The sequence below is a fragment of the Rhipicephalus microplus genome, chromosome X, assembly GCF_043290135.1.
Source record: "Rhipicephalus microplus isolate Deutch F79 chromosome X, USDA_Rmic, whole genome shotgun sequence".
Taxonomy (NCBI): domain Eukaryota; kingdom Metazoa; phylum Arthropoda; class Arachnida; order Ixodida; family Ixodidae; genus Rhipicephalus; species Rhipicephalus microplus.
The window spans coordinates 318,583,358-318,605,571 of record NC_134710.1 but is presented as its reverse complement, the minus strand read 5'-3'; the positions used below and the strand labels follow the sequence as shown (position 1 = coordinate 318,605,571).

Genomic DNA, 22,214 nt, shown 5'->3' with positions numbered 1-22,214 from the left:
GCTTGAATGGAGCAAACTGCGTCGTTTCCTGCACGGCCGTGTTGTACGCGAAGGTTACATACGGGAGTATGGCGTCCCACGTCTTGTGCTCGACGTCCACGTACATGGCCAGCATGTCGGCGATGGTCTTATTTAGACGCTCGGTGAGGCCATTCGTCTGTGGGTGGTACGCGGTGGTTCGGCGGTGGCTTGTCTGACTGTACCTCAAGATCGCTTGCGTTAGGTCAGCCGTAAAGGCCGTACCTCTGTCGGTGATGAGGACCTCGGGGGCTCCGTGGCGGAGGACGATGTTCTCAATGAAGAACTTGGCGACCACGGCGGCAGTGCCCTTGGGCAAGGCCCTTGTTTCGGCATAGCGGGTGAGGTAGTCAGTCGCTACGACAATCCATTTGTTGCCAGAAGTTGACGTCGGGAACGGCCCCAGTAAGTCCATGCCGATTTGTTGGAATGGCCGTTGAGGTGGTTCGATGGGTTGCAGAAGTCCGGCTGGCCTAGTTGTCGGCGTCTTGCGTCGCTGACAGTCTCTGCATGTTTTTACGTAGTGGGCGACGTCGGCAGTGAGGCGAGGCCAATAGTACTTCTCTTGTATTCGTGACAGTGTGCGGGAAACACCAAGATGTCCGGCTGTCGGGTCGTCGTGTAATGCTTCCAGAACCTCTGGACGTAACGCTGAAGGTACCACGAGGAGGTGGTCGGCGCGGAGCGGCGAGAAGTTCTTCTTCAGGAGGACGTTGTTTCGCAGGAAAAACGAAGCCAGTCCTCGGCGGAATACTTTCGGCACGTCGGCGGTCTTGCCTTGCAGGTAGTCCATGAGGATCTTGAGCTCTGGGTCAGGTCGTTGGCGTTCCGCGAAGTCGTCGGTACTTATGGGTCCCAGGAAAGAGTCGTCGTCCTGGTCATCCTGGGGCGGCGGATCGACAGGGGCGCGAGACAAGCAGTCGGCGTCGGAGTGCTTTCGTCCGCTCTTGTAGACGACGGTGATGTCAAATTCTTGTAGTCTGAGACTCCAACGCGTGCGAGGCGCCCTGATGGATCCTTCAAGTTAGCTAGCCAACACAAGGCGTGGTGGTCACTCACGACTTTGAAAGGCCTGCCGTACAGGTAGGGGCGGAACTTTGATGTAGCCCAGATGATGGCAAGGCATTCCTTTTCTGTCGTGGAATAATTGGCTTCTGCCTTCGAAAGTGACCGGCTAGCGTAACTGATGACCCTTTCAAGTCCGTCGGTCCTCTGCACGATCACGGCGCCGAGCCCTGTGCTGCTTGCGTCCGTGTGAATTTCGGTGTCAGCTTCTTCGTCAAAGTGCGCCAGTATTGGCGGCGTTTGCAGGCGTCGCTTTAATTCTTGAAATGCCTCGACTTGCGGCATTTCCCATTTGAAGTCGCCGTCGGCCTTCGTGAGGTACGTCAGTGGCTCGGCGATCCGCGAAAAGTTCGTCACGAAGCGCCTGTAATAAGCGCAGAGGCCAAGAAATCGGCGTACTGCTTTCTTGTCGGTGGGTGCAGGAAAGTCGGCGATCGCAGCTCTTTTCTGTGGATCAGGGAGCACTCCCGACTTGTTGATAACGTGGCCAAGGAACAATAGTTCCTCGTAGGCGAAGCGGCACTTTTCTGGCTTCAGGGTAAGTCCCGAGGCTTTGATTACCCGAAGAACAGCTTCAAGGCGCCGGAGGTGCTCGTCGAAGTTGGAAGAAAATACGACTACGTCGTCCAAGTAGACGAGGCAAGTCTGCCACTTCAAGCCTGCGAGTACTGTGTCCATAACCCGTTGGAACGTCGCAGGCGCCGAGCAAAGACCAAAGGGCATGACCTTAAACTCGAATAGGCCGTCTGGTGTTATGAAGGCAGTCTTCTCTCGGTCTCTCTCGTCTACTTCGATTTGCCAGTAGCCGGTTTTGAGATCCATCGACGAAAAATACTTGGCGTTGTAGAGTCTGTCCAGAGCATCGTCTATCCGTGGGAGGGGATACACGTCTTTCTTCGTGATCTTGTTCAGGCGACGATAATCGACGCAAAAACGTAGGGTTCCGTCCTTCTTCTTCACCAACACCACGGGTGATGCCCACGGACTCGTAGACGGCTGAATGATGTCGTCACGCAGCATTTCGTCGACTTGTTGCTTGATGGCCTCGCGTTCCCGTGCAGAAACTCGGTAGGGGCTCTGACGGAGCGGACGGGCATATTCGTCGGTTATGACGCGATGTTTCGCGAGAGGGGTCTGACGAAGCCTCGACGACGACGAGAAGCAGTCCTTGTATTGGTGGAGTAAGGCTTTGAGCTCCTTTTGTTGCTGCCTGGAAAGGCTTTGATTGACGTCGAAGGCGGGCGCGGACACTGCTGTCGACGTTGGGGCTCCCTGAGAATTGGTGAGGGCGAAGGCATTGCTCGCTTCCACAAATTCGCTTAGATGTGCTACCGTCGTGCCCCTATTCAAGTGCCTATATTCGTTGCTGAAGTTCGTCACCATTACCTTGGCTTCGCCGTTATGAAGCTTGGCTATGCCTCTTGCGACGCACATCTGACGGTTTAGGAGCAGGTGCTGGTCGCCTTCGATGACACCTTGTAAGTTGGTAGACGCTTTGGTGCCGACGGAAATGATGACGCTCGACAGTGGCGGGAGGGTTACCTGCTCTTCTGTCACATTCAAGGCATTGTGAGTGACGTTGCAGTCTGACGCCGTTGCATTATCCGTGGACAGCGTGATTGACCTGGATCTTAGGTCGATGACTGCGCCTTGCTGGTCCAGGAAATCCATGCCTAAAATGACGTCTCGCGAGCATTGCTGCAGGACCACAAAATTCACAGAATACGTCTGGCTGTGAATCGTGACTCTTGCCGTGCAGGTTCCAGTCGGTGTTATAAGGTGGCCCCCTGCTGTTCTGATATCCGGTCCTTCCCATGCAGTCTTTACCTTCTTGAGCTTAGCGGCGAAGAGACCACTGATGATAGAGTAGTCGGCGCCGGTATCGACTAGGGCGGTGACGCTGTGGCCGTCGATGATCACGTCGAGGTCGGTGGTTCGTCGTCTGGCGTTCCGGTTAGGTCGGGGCGTCGGATCACGGCTGCGTCGGCTTGGTCCGGTGCTGCTATGTCGCGTCGGCGGCGAGGCTTTGTCGTAAAGAATCTGCTCACGCGGCGTACTGCGACTACGTCGGGAAAGTTCGTGCGTCGTGGTCGTCGTCATCGGCAGCGGCGGCGGCGGCGGAGGAGGATCTTCGGCATTGCGTCGTGCAGCAACCGCACCTCCATCGGTTGCTGCCTTTAGTTTCCCGGGTAGGGGCTTGGGGATCGGCCCCGGTTAGGGCCGGTGTACTGGCGGCGATCCGGGGAGACGTAGCGGCCAGGCGAAGGTGAACGGGATGGTCGTCGTTGTTGCCACTGCGATCCGGCGATGTAGTCGGCGATGTCGCGAGGTCGCTCACCTGGGCGCGGACGCGGCGCATTCACGTCGAAGCCACGCAGTCCCATCTCATGGTACTGGCAGTAGCGGTAGGTGTGCCCGGCTTCGCCGCTGTGGTAGCATAGTGGGCGGTGGTTCGGGGTGCGCCAAACGTGAGTTTTCCTCGGCGAGCGCTGGATTACTGGCGAGCGGGAAGGCGTCGGGGGTGGCGGCGGTGGCTGGCGACGAAACTGCGGAGACGTTGGGTCCTGGTGTTGGTGAGGAGCGGCGACAGGTCGTCGTGCAGTAGCGGCGTAGGTCATCGCCTCCGGTTGGGGCTGTGGCCGTTCAGGAACGCTCAGTGAGCGCTGTAGTTCCTCGCGGACTACGTCTTCGAGAGAGGCGACTTGGGGCTGAGACGATGGCAACATGCGGCGCAGTTCTTCACAAACAATAGCGCGTATGGTCTCGCGCAGGTCGTCGGGGCAGAGTCCTCGGACTTCTGCGACGTCTGGCGACATGCGCCGATCGTATTGGCTGGTCCGCATTTCAAGAGTCTTCTCGATGGTGGTAGCCTCGGAGAGGAACTCTTGTACCGTCTTTGGCGGGTTTCTGATCAGTCCGGCGAAGAGCTCCTGCTTCACTCCTCGCATAAGCAGGCGAACCTTCTTGTCCTCAGACATGTCGGCGTCGGCGTGGCGGAAAAATCGCGTCATCTCCTCCGTGAAGATCGTTACGTTTTCGTTGGGGAGCTGCACCCGAGTTTCAAGCAGTGATGCGGCTCTTTCCTTCCGCACGACGCTTGCAAAGGTGCGCAGGAAAGCAACGCGGAAGTCGTCCCAGGTTCGAAGCGTTGACTCGCGGTTCTCGAACCAAGTCCTTGCGGCGTCTTCCAGGTAAAAATACACATGACGCAGCTTGTCGTCCGGGTCCCACTTATTGAGGGCTGCGACGCGGTCGTAAATGTCAAGCCAGCTTTCCGGGTCTTCGTAGGTCGATCCGCGGAAGGTCGGCGGCTCTTTGGGCTGGTTGACGACCACGGTTGCCGACCACGGTTGCCGAAGACCTTGCTTCCGTCATCGTGGATGCCGGCTTCGTAGCAGCCTTCGTTTTCTTGTCCTTGTCGGGGAGCGGCAGGTATTCGGGCGGTAGTCCTTGTTGTCTTCGGCTCACTCGAACGACCGGGTCGGCGTCGTCCTCTTGGCGGCTTGGGCTTGGCTCACGGCTGGACGGGGGCGTACGGTACATGGACCGAGAAGCACCTCCACCAGATGTCACGAGGTTGTGATACACGCAGCACTTGAGAGGAAGCACGCAGGAGTCAGGGCGGTGTCAGGCGAACTGTTTATTGGGCGAACTTGTGCCCAGCAAAACAGGGCCAAACACAACTCACAGCAACAGCGGCGTGAACAGTCGTCGGCCGACGGAAAAAAAAAGGACCCCCAGTGGCGCACTGCGCCGGCTTTTTATACACGCGTCGTAACGCGTTCCAGAGTGGCATACAAGATAAACTCGGCCTGCGTTGCGCTTAACAGAAAGTGATAGCGGCTTCCTTCGTAAACCAAAAGAACCGCAAGTGTCAGTCTTTTATACACGCGTCATAACGCGTTCCGGAGTGGCATACAAGATAAACGCGGCCTGCGTTGCGCTTAACAGAAAGTGATAGCGGCTTTCTTCGTAAACCAAAAGAACCGCACGTGTCAATATATTATTTACAGCACACATACACTGATATGTCGTACATCTTTGTTAAGATGGAGATGTGACTGGAACTCAAAGTAAGCACCAGAAGGGTATTTTGTTTAAAGGGCAGTGTCCTTTCTTATACTCATTACTGAGTCACTGCACTGGCACAGTTGCAGGGCAGGGCTGCACAAACAGTGCCTTCATTTTTTGGTATGCTGGGCAACTTTATTGTCATTGTTTTCATGATGTGTTGGTCGAACTTGCCTTAAAAAAAAGGCTCGCTTAACCTTGCTTAACTAAACAACAGTTCAAGGACACCTAGGTTGGAGTACAGAAACTACAGCAGTTATTTTCTAACTCAGGTAGTTTCCCTCGGGGACCCAGTTTTACGCATTTGGAACCCCTGCGCCTTGTTACTGAGCTGTTCGACAGTCAGAATAGCATGGATCTCTCATCAACCCCTCTTCTTTGAAATTTTGAGGGCCGTGGATTTCCAGTGCAATGGTAATCAACACTTTGATTTCACAGCATTTTTGTGGGGCTGCCTTGTTCTTGCAAGTATGGCACTCGAATTAATTTCTTATTTTTGTTCCCTTATTTGGTCAATTGTTTACATCAGAAAGGAATCAGACATTTTGATCAGAATTTAACGGGAAAACTTGAAGTTCAATGCGCAATGACGACAACGAACAAAAAGAGAGTACATAAACACACTGTCCATCACTGTCGTGTGTTACACTTCAAGTAAGCTAAACCAAGATGCCCAGTTACCATTCTTACATAATCGGAGAAGTAACGAGTAATTTTTAGATCACTTGCTTGAGGTAATTCATTACATAACTATAAGCTACCAGTACCAGCCTATAAAAATGATTCCTACGACACCAGTGATGGCCACCATGTTCACCAAGTGTAGTGCTTTGCTCTGTTACAAAACTCACTCTAACTGCAAGTAATGAAGTGTGCCTCAACCATGGGATGTCATTGGCTTACTCCTTAAAGGACCTCTAACAGCGATAGTTTTATTGGCGACCTTTCAACAGTAATTTTTAGCTTTGCGTCTGGTGATGTCGAAATTGAATTATAAATGCTGTGATGCATCATATCATTAATGCTAGCTTCAATAATTTAGAACGATATGTTGTGTCAGTTCAAAACACCTGCTTAAATATCATAATAAACTAGCGCTCCACATCCGGAAGCGCCTGAGACTACATGCGCTCAAGCTTTGGTGACGCTGAATGTGCAGTTTTCAAATAAGGGCACCCACGAGCGGTGAAGAATGAAACAATGTAGGTTCATTGAGCATGTTCACCTCAGAAAAAAAGTAAAGCATTCCTGGTGTAAGCAGCCAAAATCACCTTAAGAGCAACTAACAACAGAGCATGAGGGGTGACAAACAATAGTCCTCGCCGGCTTCCTGTCAGGGTATTGTACGTGCCCTGCAAATGTTCTGACGCTGACAATACTTGCTTGACCTCTGCAATGTCACGAGGGGGCCTCTGTCTATGTCAAACTACAGAAAATATTGATTGGACCCGAGTACTCAGATGAGCATGCGCCTTTACTTTGAAACGAAATAAAAATATCTCATAGACAACATTCATCATTAATAATCGGTCAGAAGTGGCCCCACATGCAGGACTATCAAACAACACAAGCATCTCAAGTTTCTAAATTTGGTGTCAGGGCCCTTTTAATTTCAAGGAAATGGTATTGCAGCATGAAGAGCAGTCAAAGGCTGCGATAGTCGCATCCCTCCCAATGGGGCGGGTGGGCAATTCGGAATATTTCAGGGAATGTGGGGCCTTTGAGGTTTGGTCGTCTTAAATTGAGAACTTTCTTGGCACGAAACAAATGCTGCAGGTTGTCTAGAGTGGTATATTATTGTACTTCAACTTTTATTTACTTTAGTGGCTTTTCAAAATAACTGCACAATATAATCTGTTACTAGGCATCTACATATGTTGAAAAAAAATATCAGTGTAGTGTGATCAGGCTAGCCAAACCATTGTCTTAAAAATCAACTTATAATGTTGTTATGGTTTCTGACTTTCATAAAAACTTATTATATGTGTCCACTTCTGTGAACAATGAGCAGTATGTACGCACAGAAAAATCGCATTTTTGTCAAGTTGCTTGAAGAGGTAAATGCCTACATACTGTCGATAAATTCACTCTAAATTCCATAAAAGTTTTTAAATATTTCAGCTTTATCCGAAAGAAAGGAAGGGTTTAGCTTGCTTTTGTGTAAGTGTTATTACACTATGAACCAACAAAGTTTTTAAGTTGAATTGGTGCTACGGCATCCACATTTGCCAATGCCAGGCATACCGAGTTCGTGCAAGAACCTCATAGAACGCAGATTGGTGCTACGACCCGCTTCATTGCCGAGCGGCTCTGCACAAAAAATTATTCGTATTATAGGTAAATATTACTTTTAGAAGTCATGTTTACAATTTATTTGCTTTTTTAAAACGTAGATTAAGTGATGAAGATGTACATGCCATAATCTTTTAGTTGACCAGTGGAAGCGAATGTTGTGATTTGGAGAGCAGTAATAAGTAGCGTGTTGAAGCAGAGCCATCAACAAGCAAAGGCCTCTTGAACAATGCAGCTGTTGATGGTGAAAGCATGGAGTTCGAATGTAACCATGAATGCTTTGGTAATGATTATGAATGACAATAAAGATGATGAAGACCTCATTGAACCTAAATAAAGTTTTCCATATTATACCACATTGAAATGAAAAATAAAGTGTTGATGATGGCAATAATAAATGATGATGCAAATGTTGAGTCAGAGCCGTTAGCAAATGGCTGCATGAATGTTTATGACAATATTAATAAACGAGCTGAACTTATGATGATAGCAGTTATTATCGTAGGTAGTGATGATGATAATTAAAACCATGAAGAAGAGTTTCCAAAAGGCGAAATTTTCATGTACAATGAAGGATAATGCACCTCATCTAACTGGTATTCCCAGTGTCCACATATGTGGACACGTTTTTATATAGAATTAAAGCTATATTTATCCAGTTTCTGGTTTATTCCTACTTTTCGTCTGAATTCGACACCCTACCACCCCATGTGCAACGAGATGGTGGAAAGATTCAATGGCCTGCTGAAACAGATGCTGTGTACACTATGCCAAGAAGATCCAAAATCATGCGATTGGGTGCTGATACCACCCCTGTTTGCATGTAGAGAGGTACCTCAAACCAGCATGGGTTCTCGCCCTTCTAACTTATTTATGGAAGATGCGTTCAAGGCCCTCTCGGCATATTGAAAGAGATGTGGGCATGAGAACACATCAGGGACGAAATGAAAACAACATATGGCTACGCCTTGGACCTTTGAGATCGTCTTGAGAAGATGTTGCAAGTAGCCAATGAGAACCTGTCACAAGCAAAGAGAATTCAAAAGAGATACTATGATCGGGGGAACAAGAACTGTAAGCTCGAAATTGGAGATCTTGATCTTACTTCCTACCACGGAAAACAAGTTACTAATGCAGTGGAAAGGGCCGTTTAGAGTTGTCGGAAAAAAGGGTAACTACGGCTATTTATTGGCTCTGGGACATGATAACAAACTGTTCCACATAAATATGTTAAAGCGCTACGAAAACCGGCAGCTGCAAAGAACCTCTCAACCAGCATCTTTCGTGCTCATGGAAGAGGACGAAGCAGACAAACCTCTATCAACTTGCAAGGTTGCCCAAAGTGTTGGCGTGAAAGCAATACCTACAGACGAGGGATAAGAGGAAGAGCGACAAATTCAACCCCACAAGATCTTAGGTGCTTATAATAATGTATTCTTCGATATCTCCAGAAATAGAGAAAAAAAATACAAAAGGATTCTTTGTTACTAGACATATTAGAAGCTCAGAGAATGTAGTGGCCGACTTCATCAGTAGATTGTAACAAAAGCTTGCGCGGAAGTATTCCAATTTTTGCTTGTGTGTGTGTATTCGAACATTTCTTGTGGACTTCTTGTGGACTAGTGTTCACCGTTGCAGTGCAGTGTTCTCGTGCGGACAAGTGATTAATGTGGCTAAAACATACCCGCAAAGTTTTATTTAGGAAAAAAAAACTTTTCTCGAGGGAGGGGCATGAGTGATAAGTGGCCTTATGTGAGGGGCCAAGTGAACAGTGAAGTGTCGGGACATGAACTGCGTGCCTCTGAGACCATCGAGGAAGATGATGTGCGGAATCGGGGCACGCGGTGGTGCGAGACGCGATGGGACGAAACCGAGAAAGAAGGGGAAGAAGATAGGCAGACGTGGCTGGCGATCGAAGAACAAGGGCGTGGGAGCAGGGATCTGTTGGGTTCCAGACTCAAGGTAGCAGCAGGCTCCCAACCGGGGCCAAACCAGCAGTTCCAGCAACTGTGGCCAAACCAGCCGTCCGCACACCTGGAGCCGAACCAGCCTTTCGACCACCTCAGGCCTGGCGTGGTTGAAACGTCGCCAGGACCTTCCCGCCAGGCGAGCCACGTGTCTACCACAGTGAGCCTCAGCCAGCATTTGTGAGCAACGTGGCAGGAGCCATGCGTGTTCAAGGTCGACGACCCGGTGGTGAGCAGGATTGCTGACCGCGGCTGGCAGCGTAGCTATCGCGCTACCCAAGCATCGAGTGCCTTCACTCAACGTTGTTCAGCCGTTCAACCCTTTCCCGGGACTTGACCACCGCGCAGCCCCCGGTGAACTCATTCTTTGCTTCGTTTGATCATTGACTTTTCTTTAGCACTCTTAGCACTTGCTCTATTTCCTTACTACCATTATAGTTTTATCATCCTCTGTAAATACATCGATTTTGTTCATGCAGAAGCGGCCTCGTTATTGTCCCGATGAAGGTTAAGTCATCGTGGTTCTTTTCCCACAAACACGAGCGTTTCGTGTAGAGCTCTGTCTCACCATATACGAGCTCGTTACATGCACAAACCATCAATTGCCAACAAGGTCGTAGAAGGTGGCGGCGCAGTCGCAGCCTCATTCAATTTTTCTAAGTATTTTTATTACTTATACACAAAAAATTATTTAATTGTACAACCGAATTGTGGATTGACTATGGGAAACAAAGGCTTAAAGCAATTTTATATTTTCTGAAGCACATGTATTTTGGAACAGATTCAACCAGTTATTTTTTTATTTCGTGAGCAGCATATTACCCCAAATATTTCTGAATTCCAATTTTGAGGCATTTTCTGTTTTTACACATTTATATGAATTGCAAGAACAAGTGAAAATTTACATGCACTGCTTTTCTTTCAACTGTTCTTGTTAATTTTTTAGGCACACAAACTGCAGCCTGCATAAAAAATGAACACATGCAGTGAAATGCTATAGGATGTCAATGAAGTGAGCTTCAAGAAAGACGCGATGTGCTGTAGTTTTGTATAAAAGGTTTCAACAAACCCAAGCAAGATTAAGCTAAGACTACATTGCACAGTTTGGAGCTAAGGCGAGCCTGCACACATCCGCTCAAGGAAGCAAGTTCTTTTCCCACTCTTTTTATTTAGCTTCCCAGAGCAACTACTTGAAACGCAAGAGGCTTGTTTATTAACTGAAAAAAGTGGTATAAAGAGAATTATGGTGTGTGTCCTTAGAGCAGGAGCAAGCCGACATATTTCGGCTTGCAACTAAAGCGGCCCTTGTACTACCTACCACTACCAGCACACAGCAGCCGCTAGCATGAGGGGTGCATAACATCTTCGAGGAGTTGGCAGCTGCCACTCTCATCTCCCAGTGAGAATGGCTCTGCAGCACACCACTCTTACCACCACAATTTCTCTTACACACACCACAATTTCTCTTACAGAGATTCGGATTTCCTTTCTCACTGCAATATTGTTTGGAAGTCACCAGCTTACTCTCACAAAATCCAAGAGAACGCATTGTGACACAGCCCATCCCTACCAATATTCATCTGTGCCACTGCAGAGGACACTGGAAAGCTCAAGTACAGAAGCTGCAACGACTATAGGGCCACCCCGACGTTTATTATACAGCTGTCAGTCTCTACCCAAAGCAGCAAGGGCAAGCTACCCCCTTTGTTTTCGCTGTAGTCAACTGGGGCAAACTTAACTTCACGACCATACTTGTCCTCCGCAGCAGCTGAGGCAACTGCTATTGCTCTCGCCATTCAAATGGCAGACTGACAAGGTATCTCTGCTTACGTGGTCTCAGACATAGAGTTTCCTAAAAATAACTAGAGGAGACTCTGCTGCTGCGATCGCTCAGCGACCATGGGAATGATGGGTAGTACACAGATTTGCCAAATCTTCGTACTTGCGAGCAGCGAATTGCACTCGTGGCTTCGTTTATTGCTGTTTTGGTTTTGTTCCAAAAGAAAGAACTAACCTTTTTGAACTTTGTGACCCTATTTGAAAAAGTAAGCCGAAAGGCGTGTTTACACTCGGTTAAATTTGGCGTTGCGCAGGCAAATCGCCGTTTATGCGCAGCAGGTCAGATTGGCACAAATGGCGCAGCACTTCCACCTTTGCAATAAGGACCACCTAGCTGTTGGAAAGCAAACTCCCCTTTGATCACAGGTTAGTCTGGTGTCCAGTCTATAAAGGCCAGGATGGCGATGAACTAGTTCATTGCAAAGCTCGAGTACTCAGCTCAACACTGAAAAAAACACAGAAAATGGGGTGACATGGTGTGGAACACTAGACAAAGATTATATCGCTGCATTGGGGCACTTCCCTGCAAGAACCTCTACAGACATCAAGTGCGGGACTGGCACCAATTGCAGACCAATACATTTCCGAATCTGCATAAGCCCCATATCATGTACCCAACGAATGCACGTGGTATGGAGCTATTATCACATTTACATAACCTACCGCTGTCCAGAAAGGCCCGCCACAGTTGACATAGGACATACCCAATACAAATGTGGTTGTGGCAGGTGCGACTCGCTGGGCAGACCCTGGGAAGCTAACTGGAGACCCTAGGTCAGGCTCCCCGAACCGCTATAGCCAATGAAGCCTTGGGCAAAGGGCCCACCCGCGATGAACTACTTTTTTAAAATAAATCTTGTGTCTCTTTCTAGAACTGAGCTAGGCAAGAGAGCCTTAAAATTATATCAAATATTTAACCATTTTGTGTTTATTTCTGAATGCAATGGTGGGTCTGAAGCATAAAAGGCAAGAGATTTTGGGGCAAATCTAGAGCATCGTGTACGCAGGGGAAGTTGCAAATGCATTACACTAGGCCATTAAGTAAAGCAAGGCACCTGTTCTTACAGGAAAACAAGCCAGGCACAACACCAATGTGTGCAACTTGTGAGTCAAGAGTTGATGGCCTAAGGAAAGCAGAAGAAAGCAATGTAAGCAGCATGTATATACAATAAAATAAATTTTATTTACACACACGCCATAGCATTAAATCACTTTGGCTTGAAGCGATCCAGGACATCTTTTGAGCTGCTGTCCTTCGGTTTTCTTGTCTCAGCCTTCTTTTCATGTCGGAGTCGTTTCACATGTTCCTGCATAGCAAGAGGACACTGTATACAACATGCTATAATGTATGACACGAAGCTCTGTGTGCCCGATATGTGTACGCAGACATTGTCTGAAGGTGCATATAGTGGTAGGTGCACAAATTGAGCAAAAAGAAAAAGCATAAGGGCCTATTGAAGTGTGCTCTCAAAACTCTTTCTATACATGAAAAGAATAGTTATGAACTCTACCTTTCTGAGTTGGTCTTTAAGTGCCTGCTTGGCTTTCGCAGACTTCTTTCCAACTTTGGGAGTGTAGTCAATGGTCCTAGGCTTCACCCACTGAAAGCAGAGAAAAATATTGACAGCAATTTTTTTAAATGCCACATGGTCTTGTAAATAAAATGAAAAATGAAAAAGTTTGGAGAAAGCTTTAGAAGCTATGGCTGAAGTCACATTTCTCCCAGACTTCTAGTTTTAACTCTGTCGTTACCACGCCTATTCAAATCGATCACTAGTGATCGACTCTTTGAATCGTCGATTTTGGCATGTTGAATTTGTTTATTGAGCACCCACCATTTTCACATAGTTAGACCAGCTACACTCAAAACAATCAGAATCAGTTTGAATTTACTCGTTTTGGGAACACAGTAATTTTTGACAGACCTTTGCATGAACCAATGTGTGTTGTTGGGAAAATGTGCTTGGCTGATAAACTTTACAGAAGTGCCTGTCGCTAGTGGTTATGCTACAGTAACATGGAATTTCTGTAAACAAAAGAACCCTTGCAAATCAAATATCAAGTTAAGATGTCAGCTTTGCAATCTAACAGCACTGAGCAGTAATACTTGCCAAAAATTTATGCCAGTTAATCACTAGAGAGCTGTTGCTTTGAGTCGAGGAAGACTAATTCTACAAAAATATTGTCGAAGGTCTGCCGCATGTGTAAAGTGTAGAAGTGGCTTTTTCAGTCAGTTTCCAGCACCTTTAATTGTGTTTGTATCATTATATCAGACGCAGGACTGCATTGAGTGCCACTAGTCGCTACTATGGTGTCACCGTCACGCGCACATGCGCCGAAGAACAATGCGCACCACTCGAAACTGTCTTGCAACCACATGTGAATTAAGTGAAGACAAGCTTTGAGTCTGAAGGTGACAAGATTTCATCTGCAAGCTCACATGGCGATGATGTTTTGCGTCACCCAGGGACACCCGTATCTGTCCAGTGGTTGATTTCGTTGTACAGTCTCAAGTGGTCTCCTCTGCCACAAATGCGAGCTGCTGACCTTTGAGTCCAATCTTGGAGTTACTCTAGTTATGTGCAAGGACAACACGTTGCTAGGGCATAGAGTGCCGACCCTAGCTGCAGAGCTTCTCCTCATGAGAGGAAAGCCACCGGAGCACATCTTGGCACTGCACTACAGGGTGGCATGAGACGTTTTAAGACTGCACACAATATTGTTCTATTCTTTTTTTTTTTTCAGTACTATCTGCAAAAATACAAATAAATATGCTTGAATGCATATATTGGAACGCCAACATATGGGAGAAAGGTAGATCATAAAAAGAGGTGACGCTAGACGAACTAGTAAAGTTCATTGGACATCTGATTTATGGAGGGATGGTTATCATTAAGGGCACCTGTCTACATTGGAACACCTGAAGGCTCTTTATCCCTTTACGCAGTGCAGTTTAGCAAACTGGATGTACATCTGGCTAACCTTCCTGCCTTTCCTTGCATCTCTCTTACTGTAAAAAAATAAAAACAAAGCTTCAATGAGAGAAGTGCGAGTTCACCTGTGTCTCATGAAAAACAAGCAATGCTTCACCACATGGCACAAGCATTAATGGAGCACCTCGGTTCCAATTCTCTTTGTAAATGTTAATAGAAACAATGTGAAAAACATTTATATTTTTTTATATCTTTCCTGGGTCATTTATCTTCAAAATATATATGCTGAATTTTTCTTCTTTTGAATATTTTTGCATATGTGGTGTTTTTATTACACTGTTTACTAGCTGGGAACCAAAAATTACACACTATTTGAAAAGAGCATTTCATTGTCCAAAATTTGGTATGCTGCAATGCATGCGGGAGTACTTTTCCCCCTGGCAAAAAAAAAAAAAAAAAACTCCAGGCCTGCGCGGTAGGCACAGCAAAGTCACAGCAAAAGCTAGAAGAGCGGCCTTTCAAAGCCTTTTCAAAACACTCATTGGGTAACTACTGCAAGCACATTTGCTTGGTACCCACTCGGGCATTAATAATAAACTTTTTGGTAGTAGGCCAGGATTCGCTATGCTATTTTTTGTCATTCTTCTCAGAAGCGTGGTATCCGCTAAACATTTGCAAGGAATTTTGTGTTGATTGTCCATGCAGTGGCTGACGATGAGGAATTATGGCTGAAGTGGGTATGCACCACAGTTAATAGGGGAACAAGAAGAAGCTTTTGTTATGGTTTGTTGCATTGGCCGGTGTTACGCTATTCGCATTGTGTGACGACTGGTTGTTTTTTCGCTGTTGTAAAATGCTTTATAAGTCGTATTGATGCGATAGCTTTCCCGACATCAAGCCTGCCTAAGGCAAGTTTGACAACAAGTCGCAAGTACCGGTGTAGCTGAGTGGTAGAATACTGGGCTGGCACCCAGCGGACCCGGGTTTGAGCCACACTGTGCCACTGGTGCTAGGTCATGCCTGCCTAAGGCAAGTTTGACAAGTTACAGACATCAGTGGTAGAATATTAGCTGGCACCCAGCGGACCGGACCCGCTTTCAAGGCTCAGTGTGCCATTGGTGCAAGTTTTTTTTTTTTCCATTTTCACGTGATGTGGTTAAGAACACCGACGGCAGTGGATAACGACTGCGCGTGACCAGAAAAGTGATCTCATAACAGCTTTCGCTGTAAAACCTTCTTCCCGAGACATAAGAAAAATAACCATTTTCTTGCGGTAGAGTTGAATGCTAATAAAGGTCCGTCCGTCCGTCCATCCATCCGTCTCTTGGTGCTCTTGTGATCACCCCCTTAACTTGGTCAAATTAGTATGGGAGGGTAAGATTGTTTGACGAATATGACGCGCTGGTCAAGAAATGAATAATGTCAGACTCCCATTGACAGACAGTGGCACATACCCATGGGCACGTATGTGCCACTGGTTGATTGATTGATATGTGGGGTTTAACGTCCCAAAACCACCATATGATTATGAGAGACGCCGTAGTGCAGGGCTCCGGAAACTTTGACCACCTGGGGTTCTTTAACGTGCACCCAAATCTAAGCACACGGGCCTATAACATCTCCGCCTCCATCGGAAATGCAGCCGCCGCAGCCGGTATTCGAACCCGCGACATGCGGGTCAGCAGCCGAGTACCTTAGCCACTAGACATGTGCCACTGGTATGCGGGTATGAGCCACAGTTGATTGACAGTACCTACCCAGGAATCGAACTCAAGCATTCTCTGTGGCAATCAAGCATTCAACCACATTACCACATCAGGTCTCGGAACTAATTTTCTAAAACATCAATTCTGGTTGCAGTGCTGGCCTAATAATTTTATAAACATTACGTATGTACTCTATGATACAGCCATCACATGGGGTTATCATCAATAGTAGTTAGGTGCCATGCGCTAAAGTTTATTTATGCAGCAGTGTCTAGGGCTACCATCCTCGTGAGCACCAGGGCTTCATATCAGCTTATCGCTTCTGTTGTTTTTAATACTCATGTTCCTGATGGCATCGTTGTGCAATCGCAAACAACTGGTTATATAAACATCTGCAACCTTTCAACACATGTTTGTGTGTGCAACATTTATACGTGTTTTAGCGTCATTTCCTGACGTGTCACTCAATAAAAAATATTACAAAATGGTCACCTTCCCTCTGCATGCTTCCCATAACATCGATTCCCAAGGTGCGTGAGATCTGCTGAATTTCTTCATTTCTCCCCGCAATATTTGCCCCAGTGACAGCATTTTGAGCAGATATTTCAAGCTGCTATTGAGTACAGTAGACTCTCATTAAACGGAACCAGAAGGGACCGGAAAAATGTATTCCATTTACCACGAGTTCAGTTTACTGAGAGGTGAACTGGGTTGCAGCATTTAAGTATGAAAATAATTATATCAGAGGCAGTTTTATTAAAGCAGAAGTCAAGTTTAACACATTTCCATTTATGAGAGTTCACAGTACAGTATAGACCGCTTATAACGTAAGTTGCGAATATCCGCACTATAAGCGGTACCACACTATAACCAAAACAACCTTGTTCAAGAGCCACACATGCGCAAAATGTGTTGAGCATGCAGCCTCGCGTATCCATAAGTCAAAGCATGCGATGCGTGGTGCTTAAAACTATTTATATTTATAAATTAAAAAAAAAATGTAATGTCCACAGACAAGCGTTGCGAAAGAAATGAACACGAAAAGAGGGTAGGAGGGGTGCAGTCTGACCAAAAAAAAAAAAAAAAAAAAGCACCACGCGAAAATTCGCCGCCTACTTTTTAAACCAGCTCAATTATGCAAATTACAAAACTATGTTGAATAATATCCAGAATTTTACACGCTCAAAGATGCTAATCGTTCAATTTCACGGGTGCGCACCCGATTTCAAGACATCGCATCGCTATGGGACAGAAGGATAAACAAGCGGACGAGAGACTGCCACCAACTGCTGTGGTTTGTGAAAAACACTTTGATGAGAGTTTTATTGAGCGCACGCTCACCGTCATCCTAAACGGCGTGTTCGGCAAGATTCCCCCACGACAAGCCACTCCTCAAACCTGATGCGGTACCAATGTTCACTGAATATTCCGAGCAAATTGTGAGTGAAGTACCAGCAAAACGACAAAAAACAAATTTGTCTGTGTAGACATTTCAGCAAAGCATGCGCTGCAGCAGCGCTTCGGTGTGAGCTCAGCTGTCGAAGGATCTTGTGTCGTGAAATAGTGTACCACACCCTGAGGATCCGAAATATAGGTGCACAAAGTTTTGAAGCTGCACGCCCACCACTGAAAGTCGTCAACAGACATGTATGAACAGCACATGCCTGCCGTATTGGCTGAGAGTGTCGATCCCTGCCAGCGCGAACGGTAGCTTATGTTTATTATGAAAGTGAAGTGAATAACATCACCACGTTTAATTAATTGAAATTATGCACTTCAAAAGTTTAATTTGCCTACAGGCAATCATTGCTCCGGCATTCTAGCCACCATATTAACCATATGACCAGGGAGTATACGAGAAAAATCAAGGAGTCCTTACGTGTATCACTGAGGCCGCATCCCTTAGTTTCTAAAACAGCTCTTTGTGGTGGTTGTAGCCTCATGCAAGCAAAATCTTCACAGTAAGTACTCGTTCAGAACCACGTTTGTTTTTCAGGAAAAGAAAATTAGCGCATCTTGCACCCAGATGTGCAATGCCAAGGAAACAGAGGAGTTGGTGGGAACCGATTCACGTATAGTCCTTGCGGTTGCTGTTTTGCTATGAATGGCTTGGTAGGCTAGCGGCCAATGCATCATGGAAGGGTACACAGAGCACTTTGATGGGGACGAAGGTAAAACACTCAAGACATGCGCATAGCACTGTCTTGTGTATTCTCCCTTCGTCCCAGTCTACGTGTTCACTGTAGGCTTTCATGTTTTGCTAAGCTTTGCAATTTTTCCGTCCTTTATTCCTCTATTTCTTCATTTTTCTATATCCTTTGTGTATATATTTCTTGTGTCTGTTGAATTGTATTGCTTTCTTTATTGCTTTCTCTCTCCGAACTTCTTGCATCCTCTTTCTATCTCTTTCTATCGCTTTCTTTTTCATCTTTCATTATATTTTCTTTCCGTACTAAATATCTTGCTCTATCCCCTTCTCCCCATTGATCCCCTTTCCATATATTACTTGAATATACAAGACTGTAAGGCAAAATTTTATCAATGTGCCCTTATTAGACTAGTTATATTACTTATATATGCTTCAGAATGTGGCATAGCACTAATACACTCGAACAAGGAAAAGACAGAACAGCTACTACACAAGCGAGAGAACTCTCCCCCACCCCCTAGAATTTCTCTCCTCCTCTGCCCCGCTAATTATGATAATTATTCATTACTTCATGTAGATGTAGTGTTGTCATGTGTACACATCTTGGTGTTTTGCGTAAATAAAATTTTTGTTAATAAAAGCTATATTTCTTAAACTTCTTATAATACTGTTAATTAAGAAAGAAATGGCATGAGGTAACCATATCAAGCAGTGGCCTTTACAGCCCATTAAGACAATAGAACTTAGTCCTCACAGCATACAAGCAGCTGTTTATCAGAAGAGGACAGAGAGGGCATTCTCGCTTCTTTCTGTCTCCCTTATTGAGGACACGGCTAAGTGCCTAATCACAGTAGCTGGGGTAAAGTGACCAGAAGTTCATAGTGCTCAGGTGTAAATGGCTACTGCCCTCACATACCCTTCTAAGACAGAATCTTGCTGGCGCGCTTATACGTACACCCCGATTATTGTATTTCGTTGAAAGGAAGCAGCCTAAGTTTGTTTCAAAGAGAAAAAATGCTGCAAGCATCGTTACGATGCAAGCAAAGTTTTCCGTTTGCCTGCTTTGAACCAGCTGGCGCAGTTCGACCCTCAATGAGCCTGACTACTTTAAGCTTTGCACCGAAGCGCAAAACTCTCAGTAGATAGATAGATATGGGGGGTTAACGTCCCAAAACCACCATATGATTATGAGAGACATCATAGTGGAGGGCTCCGGAAATTTCAACCACCTGGGGTTCTTTAACGTGCACCCAAATCTGAGCACACGGGCCTACAACATTTCCACCTTCATCGGAAATGCAGCCGCCGCAGCCGGGGTTCGATCCCGCGACATGCAGGTCAGCAGCAGAGTACCTTAGTCACTAGACCACCGCGGCGGAGCGCAAAGCTCTCAGTAAGTGTATTTTTATAAAAACAAAAAAACGAACCCTTAAACCTATGGTCACTTTTTAACATGAGAACAGAGTAACTGCCGCGGTTTGATAAAAACAAAACTTGAAATGACCCTCTCGCCCATACTGTGGAAACACTGCTGGCTACCAGAAGCGAGCGGCGCCGCGGCACCTAACCTCGCTGCAGCGCCCCACGCGGCAGCCACTAGCATTCATCCAATCTGGTGCCACCTAGAAGACCACGAATGGCACACTAGCCAGTATATTCTAGACGCTATACTGAAACCGTAGAAAAAGATTTGTAGACAAATCGCTAGTGAACGCTATCCAATCCGAAGCCTGTACTTCCCATAATTCACATGGGAGTGCACGATCGCAGCCCCAGATTCCTTTCTAGGTATTATTGTATAAAACTCTATGAAAGCGAGTGTCCTCTCTTTCATTCAACCACTCATTGTTGGTGGCGCTCCCTATAACCTATTTGTAGCAAATATACAGGTATTTGGATGGCTCTAGGGTAAAAACGGCTGCATTCTCTGATGAACTGCTGGCATATACGAGAATATTTTTTCACTTAGATGACTGGTTAAGTAAACTGTTCAGTGCAGTTAAATTTGTTGTACACTGGTTTACAAACGTAAGAACCTGTAGACTTACATAGTGTCGGATAGAATATGTGATGTCGGGTACATTTAATTGCAAAGAATGTATGAATGACTTTTAGTATATTCATTTACAAATTACTTTTTATTTGTGCATAATAATTACGCACTATGAGTGCTCTGTTGGTCAAAATATGACCACAAAAGCTGAAGGTGACGTCAGCAACAGGTGCTGACTAGCACCACGCCGCTCGTAGGTTACAGCCCTTGCGGCAGAAAGTACGAACTTAACGTGGGTACTAGAGAGGGGCTGTCTGGGCAGGTCAGCAGTAGAGTAGGTCGTGACATAAACTACATAAACGCTATCCCGCTAAACAATAAGACACTGTCCGGAACAAACGTTTGCCGCACGGTAACACCATTCCCTTAACCTCCGCTATCATGCTAACGCAAAACGATGAGTGCCATTATATGTATTCCTTCCCATCAAGTGCAGCCACCGCAAAGGAGTTTCCAACGCTGTTCCAAAGCCTGCCATTCCGTATGTTGTCACCAGAAGTTTGTCCAAGACACGAAGATCCGGCATCAAAGAGACCACACTTAAGCAAGCACCGAACCAAGAACAGCGTGCATGATACGAAGTTCACATTCAGGCCGGGAAATTGACATTGCAAAGCCCCTCAAGCTTACGCAAGAACACGCAATGGCAGCAAAGGCGAATGCTCGTGTCTAGGCTTGTGCAAATATTTGAATGCTTCAAATATTCAAACAAATAGCTGAGTATTCAGATTTGCTTTGATTCAAATTTAAATTATCGAATATTTTCAAAGTATTCGCAATGAACGAATAGATGTACTTTAATCCGCATGTCACCGCCTGTAAAGATGGTTTCACTGCAATGTAGGGGTACCAAGCAGTGAAAGCGCCTACCCCCCTAAAAAAATTCGCTTTGCCGAGAAGCCCCCCTTGAAATTTAAAGGGTCCCCGCAACACTTTACTGAACATGGTCAGAAAACGCTGCCGATCCGTCGTCGAAGCTACCGAGAACACGTGAGGCAGATATTTCAGCGCAGCACATGGCCTCTAATTCACAATAAATTTTCAAAGCTAAAAATTGTTTTATTTCTTTGGCAAATCACACTAAAAGCTCAAAAATCACTTGTCACAGCCAAGAAGGAATATACGGCTCTGGTCACAGGCATTGGCTGATTTGAGCATGGCGCGCTCGTCATTACTGGGGCCACCGCTTGTCAACGAGTATGTGCGCGAGCGCACTGAAAAACCACGTACTTGAAGAAAAAAAAGGTGCTCAAGGTCAGGAGGTGCGTGCGAAGTATTTTCTTTCGCTGTGCCATTCGTGCCAGCTTAGCTTCCAGCTATTTCGTCTGGATGAGAAGAGGGAGTGCAATCGCAGCGTGCAACAAATTTTTGGAACTCCCATCGTACTAGACTGAATCTAGAAACTTAGCAGCAGTAAATTTGTGAGGCAACAAGCATGTTTACTGGCTCCATGGCTACTTGAAAAAGTGTTGCAGGGCCCCTTTAAAAGAACATGTTACGCTCAAATCAATTATTCATTTTATTAAGCTTGTTATGATGGCTTATATTATATGATATGTTATGATGGCTATATTATATGGTAAGTTATGATGGCTTATATTATATTAATTTTAAAACATTAGGTATCTTACAGCTTATCACTCGCATCTTACCGAAACTACTACTCAAGGTTGTTTCGACTTCCTTTGAACGAAAAAAAAAAAAAAGGCATTTGCATAGAGCACCTATTTCAAATCAAAAGAAACATTGTGCAGGTTAGTAGGTTAGTTAGGTCATAATAAATATTCCCTTTTTTTATATGTCATTCATACCATTCTAATTCGATTCGAAATTATTCGATCAAAATCACTATTCGCTTTGAATAAAAAATTCACTATTCGCACAAGCCTGCTTTTGTCATAAAATTATAAAAGGTTTTAAATTTACAGATGAAATAGCAAGCGCAATATCTGTAGGAAGCTCGATAACGATGACGCTTTTCCCGGCAGGAAACTAAAACGAAACTAAAGCACAGTTAAGGACGGCATCACACGTGCCCCGTTAAGCCGCCCGCAGTGGGAGTCATACCGACGCGTCAGCGCAGGTGGCGAGGCCGTGGAGCGTGCATCGTTTTTTCCTTTC

The 22,214-nt window shown here is 46.0% G+C and overlaps 1 protein-coding gene across 2 annotated transcripts in view; it reads right to left on the bottom strand.

The window, feature by feature from the left end:
• Window positions 1-12,412: 12,412 nt before the first annotated feature.
• The window catches only part of LOC119161300 (WD repeat-containing protein 46), a 54,158-nt gene continuing 44,356 nt past the window's right edge, over window positions 12,413-22,214 (bottom strand). For both annotated transcript variants that reach the window (XM_037413698.2, XM_037413697.2), the window contains exons 12-13: window positions 12,764-12,853; window positions 12,413-12,559 (exon numbers count right to left, since the gene is read on the bottom strand). In XM_037413698.2, the coding sequence (XP_037269595.1) occupies window positions 12,461-12,559; window positions 12,764-12,853 (189 nt within the window). In that variant the 3' untranslated portion in view covers window positions 12,413-12,460. The remainder of the gene's footprint in view (window positions 12,560-12,763; window positions 12,854-22,214) is intronic.